The sequence below is a fragment of the Siniperca chuatsi genome, linkage group LG8 (assembly GCF_020085105.1).
Source record: "Siniperca chuatsi isolate FFG_IHB_CAS linkage group LG8, ASM2008510v1, whole genome shotgun sequence".
Taxonomy (NCBI): Eukaryota; Metazoa; Chordata; class Actinopteri; order Centrarchiformes; family Sinipercidae; genus Siniperca; species Siniperca chuatsi.
Genome location: NC_058049.1, coordinates 13,228,109 through 13,238,611, shown reverse-complemented (window position 1 = coordinate 13,238,611; position 10,503 = coordinate 13,228,109). Strand labels below are relative to the sequence as shown.

Below are 10,503 nucleotides of genomic sequence, written 5' to 3'. Positions count from 1 at the left end.
GCTTTCACATTAATCTGCTTAGGAGGAGAGTTTCTCACATTAAATCTCAGTTTAAAACTTGTACATACGAGCAGGATTTGTGACATCACAACTAGTTTCGAGCCAATCGTGGTCTAGTATGTAAGTGTGATGCAAGTGTGATGTGGAAACTTGAAACCTCCAGTGCACATACACTGAGAATAGAGAGGCGAAGTCCCTCCCTTTCCGGTGGAACTCCATGGGACCTTATTTCGGAAAAAATATGTACAGTGGTCAGTGGCGAGAGACAAATAACTTTTTGATCCTGTTTGAATTGTGCCATGAATTACACATATGATGTTTGTCAATTTAAAATATTATTTTTCAAGTCAAGAAAGTCGCAGTTTGTCGTAAAAGTGTTGAAGTATAAGACTGTGTCATGGCTTCCTCTTGATGCCTGTGTTTCATACATGGATAATGTATAAAGTACCGGGTTTAGTCACACGAGCAACGGGTCTTGCTCGTACTTTCGCTTCCCGGCTGATAAAAAGGACCAGGAGTTGCTGGATAAAACCCAAAATGAACAATATTTGCATATTCATATTCTGGACCTTTTAATGAGGAAGAAGAAATAGAAGTCATTTTAAGAATTTTCAACTAGATAACAGATTTTCTTTTATGGAAAAAAAGCTTATCAGACAAATTATTATTCAAAGCAGAGTATTTTATTTGTGTGTTAAAACATGTCTTTACCATTCCCACCTTATGACTTCTCCTAATTTGACAAGAATTGCTTATGAACATGATTTTCAACTGATGACATGTTTCAGGAAGTCTGACACATTACTTCTGTTTGGGAGATCTGTTAGAGATCGGTAAATACAATGGATTTTCATATGGTCTATATCTGTGGTTGGTGTTGTCAGTAGCTTTAGCACTACCCCTCCAGATTCCACAATAAATAAGTCTATTTGGATTTCTGTTTAACAGTTTGCTCATACAAGGTCCAAAAGGAAGTTAGGCCTCTCTGGGGTCGAACTGACCCCAAACATAAATAATGACACTTTGTGCTAGGATATCATATGATGTACATTTGTTAGTCTGCAAATGGCTTTTTGGCAAACAAAAGGAATATACACTTGTTTATACATATCTAATGCAACATATAAAACATGAACTTTTTCATTTTCCTTATTTGGTGTAATAATAATGCTTTGTTAATTTCTGTAATTTGTCATGTGTAATGTGTAAGCTTAGTTTGTGACAAAGCAAAGGGTTACCAGTTCAATACACTTCTCCATATTGGTAGAAAATAATTTTCTTTTTCTTGATTTTGCTATTTCTATTATTATATTTACACATACAGAAGTGGGGTCTGTGAGACTCAGAGCAACTAGGAAGTAAAGCTATTGTCAAGAAAACACACTGCTGGATTTTAGTGACTATTGTTTCTATTGTATGTCAGCTTACAAAAAGAGGCCTGTTTGTGAACATGCCAGAGAAACAAAGATTTTGTCCCACCCCTTTATCTGCACTGACAAACCTCCAAAGATGAATATGACCGTCAGCGGATGAGAACGTAATATCTACTGAAGAATTTACAGTGCTGGGAGAAAATAAAGCCCCTTTAGATGTAATTACCCCCCAAAGTATTTGCCTCTTTTTCAGTTAGCCAACACTGACGTCAGAAGGAGATCACAGGTTACAACTCTGGTTTCATGCTCTGGGAAAGAATTATCCTCAAAAAATAATGATAGCACTGTTTTGGGCTACAGAAGTGGCATAGAAAAAGATAAACTAGCTGAGGCTACAAGAAAGAATGAAACACTTACACGCAGATTCATAAATCTTAAAATATCGTTTTAAGCTACAGTACATTCTAAATTTTGCACTTAAATTACTGTGTTGTTTGTAGCGTCAGGGTTGAGAGAATTTCTATTGGCAGGAATGTTAGAGCAGGCGATTTGATCATCTCTTTTTAAAATCAGTGTGACAGTCTGCTGCTATACTTTGTAAACTATAATTAAGAAGACAAAAAGGAATTTGAGAAAATCCCTAAGAGCCACACATGCAATCTGAATGTAAAAACAAGCATGATGCATGATGAAAATACACATTTCTGCTTATAAAGTGAAAATAAACAACAGAATCAGACTCATCTCAAAAATACAGATGTTATAACTCTCAGTAATCCCCCTGAAAGAAATTATTTTTGCATGTCTTACCTTCAGTTTGGAGAAATGTTGCTATCCAAGTTTGTCTCATGAAGCATGTGCTGTTCTCTCACCATTCAGCACTCAGAGAGGAGCTCTGTGTGTGTGTGTGTGTGTGTGTGTGTGTGTGTGTGTGTGTGTTGGGAAAGTGCATGTGTGCATGTGTGTTTTCTCCTTGGAAGGTGTTTCCCCATTCTCGTGACCCTGCATCACTGTGACAGAGGAGAGCAGATCATAGGAGGAGGAGGAGGAGGAGCATTACAGCGCTGCGAGTGTGATTAAGTGCCGTCACTGCAGAGGAAGAGCAGAGGGCCAGGAGTTTCCTGAGTTTGACGGGGGGGGGCTTAGCTTTCTAAATCCTCGCCTTCCCAACTTCTGTCTTTTTGGGAAGTAAAAAGAGACACTTGTTTCTTCAAAGTCAGAGTTATGGTCCACACAATTTTTCTTGCATCGTGAACACCTAACTCTTCCACTGACTCTTAAATTCTTTGACCCAAGACTGCTCCCTTTAAAGCTTTCTGCACCTTCTCAACAATGTGCTCATGGCCAAGAGGCAAAGGGAGAGGACTTTGGTAACTGCGGAAATACTTATGTGATTTAACCAAGATATTCCACTTAAACGCTTTGAGGATCTCTTCATTGGACCATGGCCCTCATTTAGACTTAATTGCACGCCAGCAGACCTAACATCACAAAATGAAATACTAAAGTATACAGTAAGACTTCTCAGACTCAAAGGCGCTCAAAGATAAATGAATCCAAAAGAAGGACAACAGTTAAAGTAAAAGCAAGCCTTTTATTCTAGCCGCAAACACAACACAGATACGTTCACATGATAGTGTCCAAGACAAGGCAACAACTACAAAGTGAGCTTCCCTGCTCCGAGTCCGACAATTCCACCTCACTGCCAAAGACTACAGATCCCAGAGATATGAAGGCAGCCGAAAGGGAGGGAAAGTTTGTGTGTGTGTGTGTGTGTTTGAGTGTGTGTGAGGGTGTCAACATAGTCCATACTGTTCTGACTGAGTCAACAAGCCGAAGCTGGGAGACAACTCTCTAGCTCTAAATAAAATGTAAACATAAAAAAATTAAAAATAAAATCACTCCACACGTTTAACACAAATATGTCAAAAACCTTCAACTGAAATATTCTCAAAAGTCACTGAAAGAGAGCTCAGCAAGGTTTTAAAGGATAGGTTCAGATTTGTCTGTCTTAAAACAATATTAACATGTCAATATTATTGTATATTGTAATATTGATATTATTATTGCTGTATATATTGAAAGAATTAATGGTCACTTTAATTGTCCCCCCCTGTCCATACCGGCCACATAGAGAACCTTTCTTGAAGCAATTTTTGTGTAATTAATGAGGGACAAAACCCACAGTCCTATTTCTGAAGCTAATATGAGGCTTCAGCAGTCTGAGTTCGACAAATCAAGCTGGTATCTTCCAAAGTTACCATTTCTCTGCCAGAACTCAGTAAGTAAACACTGTCTGGAGAAACATAAAGAAACTATACTTGATAAAGACTATACTAGAAAGACTAACTTTGGAAGATACCCACTTGAAGGGGCTGGTCACACCAGGATTTAAATATGGCTAATGAGGGGCGCTCCGGTGGGTCCTTGCCATGGCAGCCTGGGTTTGGGTCCGGCCCGCAGCCCTTTGCTGTATTTCATTCCCTCTCTCCCCCCACATTTCCTGTCTTTCTTCAGCTGTTCCTATCAAATAAAGGCAAAAAGCACAAAAATAATCTTTAAGAAAAATTGGCCAATGGAATTGCAATGATTAGTGGATTTGCTCACCGAGGCTAAGTAAATACGCGCAAGTCTTTTGCATTGAGTTCAAATTAGGTGAATTTTGACCTGCAAATTCACGCCATTGACCAATAACAAGCTGTCTTGAAGTTCTGATCTTTGAGGGAACAGAGAGCCGGAGAGCCCAAAATGGAGGAAGCTATTGTAACTTATTAGCTGTTTTGCACCATTCACTTTCATTTAACCTCCTCTGTCTGAGTTTTAACTGCTCCACAAAATAGGGAATGGTTTACAGACAGAGACAAGAGTTGATGGTATAAATAAGTCTTTTGAGTAAACTGTGTGAACTTATTGAGCTAAGCTAGAGAAAATCTCCAGGAGCTACTGTGACTGCCTGGCACCAACCTTCACCAACTAGCCAGTACTGCGAGTATAGTCACTACATCACCAAGCTTCTACACCAAATATTTCGCAGAGACGTGCAGATTCATTTTGCTGTACCACTTTCTGGTGTGACCAGGCCTAGCTTAGCCTAGTAGCTTCTACTAAACTTCAGAGTGTATTTTTACACAGTATGAGGACTGGATTTTGTCCCCTTCTCTTACATTGAAATTGCTTGGGAAAATCTCTTTGCAGCCAGTATGGATAGGATAAACAATTACAATGACCAGTAACTCTTTCAATGTACATGTAGGCATGTGAGAATAGTTTTAAGATTGACTTGAAAAAATGTGAACCGATCCTTTAACTAACCTTGTAAGCAAGCAAAGTGGCGAGATCCTCTTTTATAGGGCATAATACAAACTGTACATCAGCTCTAAACTTATCTACAAAATCTACAGTGTACATATATGTAGGCTACTGTTGTCTATGGCACAGTAACAAATGTGCAAGAACCAAAAATCTATCAAAAACAGTTACATCAATCAAATAAATTATATCTGATCAAATATAAGAAACCAACTGAATTCATCTGTATGCTCTGCTAATAAAATGAAGCTTCAAATGTTAGTTTTTGGTAAATTCATTGCAGAGCTAACCACTGACTGCTCATTAGTATAAGACAGAGAAGGAAAGCAGCAGGAGGAGGAGAGAGGGAGCACAGAGTGTATCACCATACATGGAGCGGAAACCAACACAGGTTGAACTGAGTCATAGACATGTGCTGCCCCACACAAACAGTAACATCAAGTTGAGGACACACATGTTCATATTCACAGCTAACGTCTCACACACATGCTCACTAGGTTTTCACACCTGCCCTCTACTATAACATTCATGTGTCCGTAAATAAGCCACCTCAATAATTAAAAAGAAGAAAATATTCATTTAAACATCAAATTAAACATTTTCACAGCAGGCCTCTCTTGGCTTCACCCTTTTGGAAAACAAGTCAAACTTATCTTGATAAGCACTTGTTTAGAAAAGCATCCACTAGGCACTGTTTCATTCAAAGTAGGCTAAACCCATAAGTTACTAAAAACAGTCCCTTTGGAAAAGTGGTTTTTAGCTTCAAGAAACGAAGCATCAGAAAAAAAAAAAAATCACTAAATCACTACCTCTGTACCAAAATATACAGGTTTGTATAAGTGACAGCATTGTGATGGACAGCAAAGTCTCCACACAGCATTTAGAGGATAAACTAGTGACCATTAAGACATTTTGCCAGTGCAGGCCCAGTTACCTGCACACACATACAGAAGTCCATGAGTGATTGTAGCACTTTTTAAACTGGTTGTGTTGGTTTGAAGTGCTTCAGGGTTGCTGGTGACTGTTGTGTCCCTGTACAGCTGCTGACGTCCATCACTGAGGTTTATTGTCAAGCCACAGTGATCAGTTCTTTCCACCAGATCTGTAGACAACCAGTGTGCAAAAACATGCAGATGTAAGATATTTTAGTCTTGATAGAGTCAGAATCTTAATTTAACCAAAACAAAACAATAATAATTTCATACAATATATTCACTTGTATTCAAAAAATTTTGTGGAGACAAGTGACTATATTTTTAAAGTATAAGTCTAGTGATATTCAACAAATCCTATCAAAAGATCAAAATCAATTGATCCTACTACTTGGTGACACAATTATGATGAACATGAGCACTACGGCTGCAACTAATGATTATTTTCATTATTAATTAATCTGCCAATTATTTGTTCGATTCGATCTTTTGAATTTCTTAGTTTTTGGGACACACCACCACTTTTCTCAGTGTTTATGGATAGTCTCTGGAGGTTACCTGTAACCTGTTTTAATCCGTCTCCTCCTCCTGTGCGGGGTCTTTCTGAGGGACAGGCATGACGGTTGTCCCTAACAAACCTCTTCTCACAATGTAGGGACATGAGGGACCACTGGGGATGTCGGCAAAACCTGCAGGACGGGAAGTGAGGGAGACAGAGGAATAAATAAGAGGATTAGGGGAAAGGTCAGAGTGTGAAAGCACAAAAATAAAGAGCCCATAAAGAGAGGAAGTGCAGAGAGAAAACAACACAGGAACGACAGGAACTTCTGTTTACTGTACATTAGAGGGTTAGAAAGTCACATCCAAGATTCAAATATCCAGAGACCCATGAACACTATTAATGAAACACAACCAACATTTGTTTTGTCTGGGCAGAATATGAACTAAGTTGGTCATAGAATCATGTAGTGCCTGGGAACACAAATGGAAATATGCCATACTGTTTATTTTTGTTATGCCGACTAACATTTTTTTTTTTTTTTTTTTAAGTTTAGGCTTTCAAGGCACGGCTGTAAATTTATTTTATTTATTTATTCTTTTGTTTTGGGGGGGGGCGCGTTGCCCTTATTTGATAGTGGAGCAGCTCAAGATAGTAAGGAATAGCTATTTGGTTCAACAAATATTCTGACATTTTGGGAAAGACACTTGTTTGTTGTCAGACCCACATTAAAATATCTATGCATCCAGTATTGATAGGACTGGGAAAATGTTTACCTGAGCTTACCACCAAGACTGGAAGGAGGGGGAAACTACTAGTCTAGCTCCATCAAAAGTGAAAAAATATGTCTTCAGTTAGCCAACAGAGGACCTAGACTGTAGGTATGATGCTTCTTTTCACTGAAATTGTGAGAATAATAGGACAACCAATGTGAAAAGGATTTTGTACTAATTGTGCATTTGTGCAATTTTACACAAACCTAAAATTACGCAAGCCTGATGTTTTAGATTGTCCTTGTTTTCACCCCACAAACTTAATGAAGTTACCTTTCATGACGACTTCCGGCAGTCCATAGGGTTCATACTCTGTGTCGTCAAAGGCGGCTGACAGCTGCGTCCTGTTACGGCGGATTCTTTCAGCCAGACGGGCCGGGTCTGCCGGGATGGGGAAGGAACCTGAAAACAACATTTTGTCTTCCAAATCTGCCCCCTTAGATAATGGGACAGGAGAGACAGGAGGGGATTCCACTAACTCTTCTTCTTCTTCCTCCTCCTCAGTCTGTGTGTATGCACAGTGGAGTTCAGGTGCTGTTAGAGCACCGCAAGGATAAAAACTCTCCTCTGTTTGACTGCTGACACTTTTTATTTCTGTCCTGACATTTCTACCTGAGAAATCATTGGTTGTGTTTATTTCATTGGTTGCTCCGAAAGCATCTGGTTTGGCCTCAGGATTCCCCATGAAACACTCTGCTGTTTTGGTCTGCTTTGGTCCTGAGACTTTGTGGGAATCTTTGGTGACATATTGTTGACCCGTTTTCTCAGATGACATCTGGATAGCTTCAGTTTTTCTCTTCTCTTTGTGTTGCGTTTGACAGGTATTTGACTGAAGTAAGACGATCTCCTGGTTCTCTTTTTCACATTCCTGAGTCAACATATAAACATACAATTAAAGGCCTAATCCTATATGTGAACAAATATGCGCCCAATCATTTTAAGTCAAACCTGTGAACTAAAGCATTTTTCTCTATTTTCCCTAGTAAAGACAAGTACAGAGGATAGGCAGGTGTTTTAAGTCTTGATACAAAAGGAAACACAGTAACACTTTATTTTACAGGTCCTTAATTTCACAAGAAGTTTCTAGAAAAGAACTGTGTTCTTTGGTACTAATTATAGGGAATAGTAATAGTAATTTCCTTGAAAGAGCAGCTTTACCTAAACAGCTCAAAAATTCAGTCATTAGTCATTTATTATTATAAACTTCATTCTCCATACATGTTGAATCGTGTGCTTCCCGGTAAACAGATTTCACATTTTTGCATGTTCAGCTGGCCTGCTGTGCACTGACTAAACGACTCTGGGTTACACTAGCAGTGATTTGGAATTATTACCAATTTAACCCCGTCTCTATTTTCTCTATAATTTGCATCAAATTACACAGTTCTTTCCAGGAAACGTCTGATGAAATTCTTAGGAAATCAAAGACCTGTAAAATTAAGCATCACTGGAAAAACAAATGCAGTGCTTACTTCTTCTAAACAGACTGCATTTATTTAGCTACTAAGGGATTTCTACTAAAGTATTATAGGACACTTTGATATAAAGAGCCTAAAACACATATGGTGGTCTGGTATACAAGAGAGTGATGATTCTTTTTAAAAAAAATCACCTTGTCAATCTTGGCAGTGTCCTGATTGTATTCCTGAAGTTCTGCAGCCTTTTTAGAGGGATGTAGACTCTTTGGTTCAGGAAGGTTGCTGTGCTGCAGTCTGGTGGTAAAACAATAAAGTTCATTCAAAGCATAAACAAAAGAGAAGCCAATGCAGACATACATTAAACTGTACAAATATACATAATCACCTTACATATACACTTTACATAGCCTCAAATGTAAGTTATGCCTTATTTTTTATTGCTTCCTCAGCCCTGGAGTGTGTTACCTGGAGAACAACATGTGGCCCTGTAGTTTGTTGGAGGAGCAGGAGAGGAGTAACTCATCTTCTCTGATGACTGTCACATTACCAGGGTTCTCCTGAACACCCTGGTAAGGCGCCTGAACCTGGGTCCCTGGCAGGATGTGGGTCATCTCATCAGTCTGCTGCTGGTTTGACTGGGACTGTCTGACAGCAGAGATCTGGTCCTGGGTCTCAGACTGGTTGTCTTTGTTGAGAAGGAACTGGTGAAATGTTGGGGCTGGTTGTGAGGCCAGTCTCCACACAGCAAGCTCCTCTGCCTGCTGCTGGGTCTCCTCAGAGAGAGCCCGTACCTTCATGTGCAGCTCCACCACCTGGACAGGAGGGGAAGGACAGGAAAGACTGAATCAAACAGACTGACTTAGGACAAATACAAGAGTAATATTCAAGTCAATCTTTACACAATAATTCAGATAACTGGTTATACTTTTTATTTTATAAAACATCAAGTGGAAAAGAAACTAGATTAATGTTTTCCTTTACTGATGTAATATACTGTCTATCTACCAACGCCTACATTATAAATTATATATTTAATTTTCCTGTCTATGCGACTAACTTAAGATATTTTTGTCACTCTTCTTTAGTAAGACATCACTGTTGTGATATAAAGAGGAGATGCACTCTCACTACCTGTTGCTGTAGGCGGTTGATCTGAAGCTCAGTCACTGCGTCCAGCTCTTCTTCAGCCGTAGTCCTATCTTCCCTTTCTAAATCTCCTCCTTCATCTTCACTCCTCTTCAAATTCTGCAGCGGTGACTGTCGTGCCTCAGTGGTGATGTCATTCGGCACACTAGGTGACCTCTGCTCTGCCAAGCAGGACAGAGCAGCATTTCCTGTGTTTTGGCTTTGCTTGACTGGGTCTTCATGATTTTCACTGTCAGTGTGTAACGCTGGGGTGCTGGTGTCTGAGATGGTCAAGCCCTCTATTCTTTGTTTCAACAGCTGATTCTCCCGTCGGAGAGTGAGCAGTTCTGCAACCAAGTCTGCTGTTCCTCCATCTTGACCGCACTCAGTCTCTCCCATCACACAAGCAGAGTCATGGTTACTCTGAGTCTTGTCTGAGTCTACAGAGCCCAGATGCTGTTCCCCTGACCATAGCGGTTCATTGTGGGTAATAGGTGTTGGACTTTGAGCATCAGATATCACAATCTCTGGTTGACCTGCATCTCTCTGTGAATTAGAGTCATTGTCTGCCATTGAGTTTGTAGTGAGGAATGTGACAGCACACTCCTTTTCCTGGCTTGGCTGAAGCCCTGAGATCTCCACCGACCTCTCATCTTGTGTCTTTTCTGTCTGCTCCCCACCCTCTACCACTTTGACTGTCATCTCCTCTCTTCTTTTCTTCTCCCCTCCCTCTTTTTGGGCCTTAAGTGCATCCAGCTCTTGCTTGTACAGCTGAAGTTCCTCTCTCTGGCAAAGGAGGGCACACTCCTTTTCTTGCAGCTCAGCTAAAAGGCCAGAGATGTGCTGACTCTGCTTCTCAAAGGCCATGGTTAGCTGCTTTGTCTGACGTGTCACCTGAGAAGAAAATTAAGATTGAAGAGAAACGGGTAGTAAGCCACTACAGCCAGAGCTTTACTGTGTTTACAGCTACACAGCACATTTTGAAAAGGCAAACCAAAGAATGCTGAAGTTTCAGTGTTGACAAGTCTCCAAAAGCCTAAAAACTAGGAAAAATTGTGAATGCATGCCGTTAAT

General features: G+C 39.9%; 1 protein-coding gene across 5 annotated transcripts in view; it reads right to left on the bottom strand.

The window, feature by feature from the left end:
• Nucleotides 1–661: 661 nt before the first annotated feature.
• The window catches only part of si:dkeyp-115e12.6 (centromere protein F), a 29,426-nt gene continuing 19,584 nt past the window's right edge, over nucleotides 662–10,503 (bottom strand). For 3 of the 5 annotated variants that reach the window (XM_044205116.1, XM_044205120.1, XM_044205119.1), the window contains 6 exons: nucleotides 9,436–10,323; nucleotides 8,770–9,116; nucleotides 8,499–8,598; nucleotides 7,160–7,754; nucleotides 6,173–6,303; nucleotides 2,948–5,784 (listed from right to left, as the gene is read on the bottom strand). In XM_044205116.1, coding sequence (XP_044061051.1) covers nucleotides 6,185–6,303; nucleotides 7,160–7,754; nucleotides 8,499–8,598; nucleotides 8,770–9,116; nucleotides 9,436–10,323 — 2,049 coding nt within the window. In that variant the 3' untranslated portion in view covers nucleotides 2,948–5,784; nucleotides 6,173–6,184. Of the gene's footprint in view, nucleotides 2,384–2,947; nucleotides 5,798–6,172; nucleotides 6,304–7,159; nucleotides 7,755–8,498; nucleotides 8,599–8,769; nucleotides 9,117–9,435; nucleotides 10,324–10,503 lie in introns of those variants that run through there. The other 2 variants (XR_006378875.1, XM_044205118.1) reach the window with 2 other exon arrangements.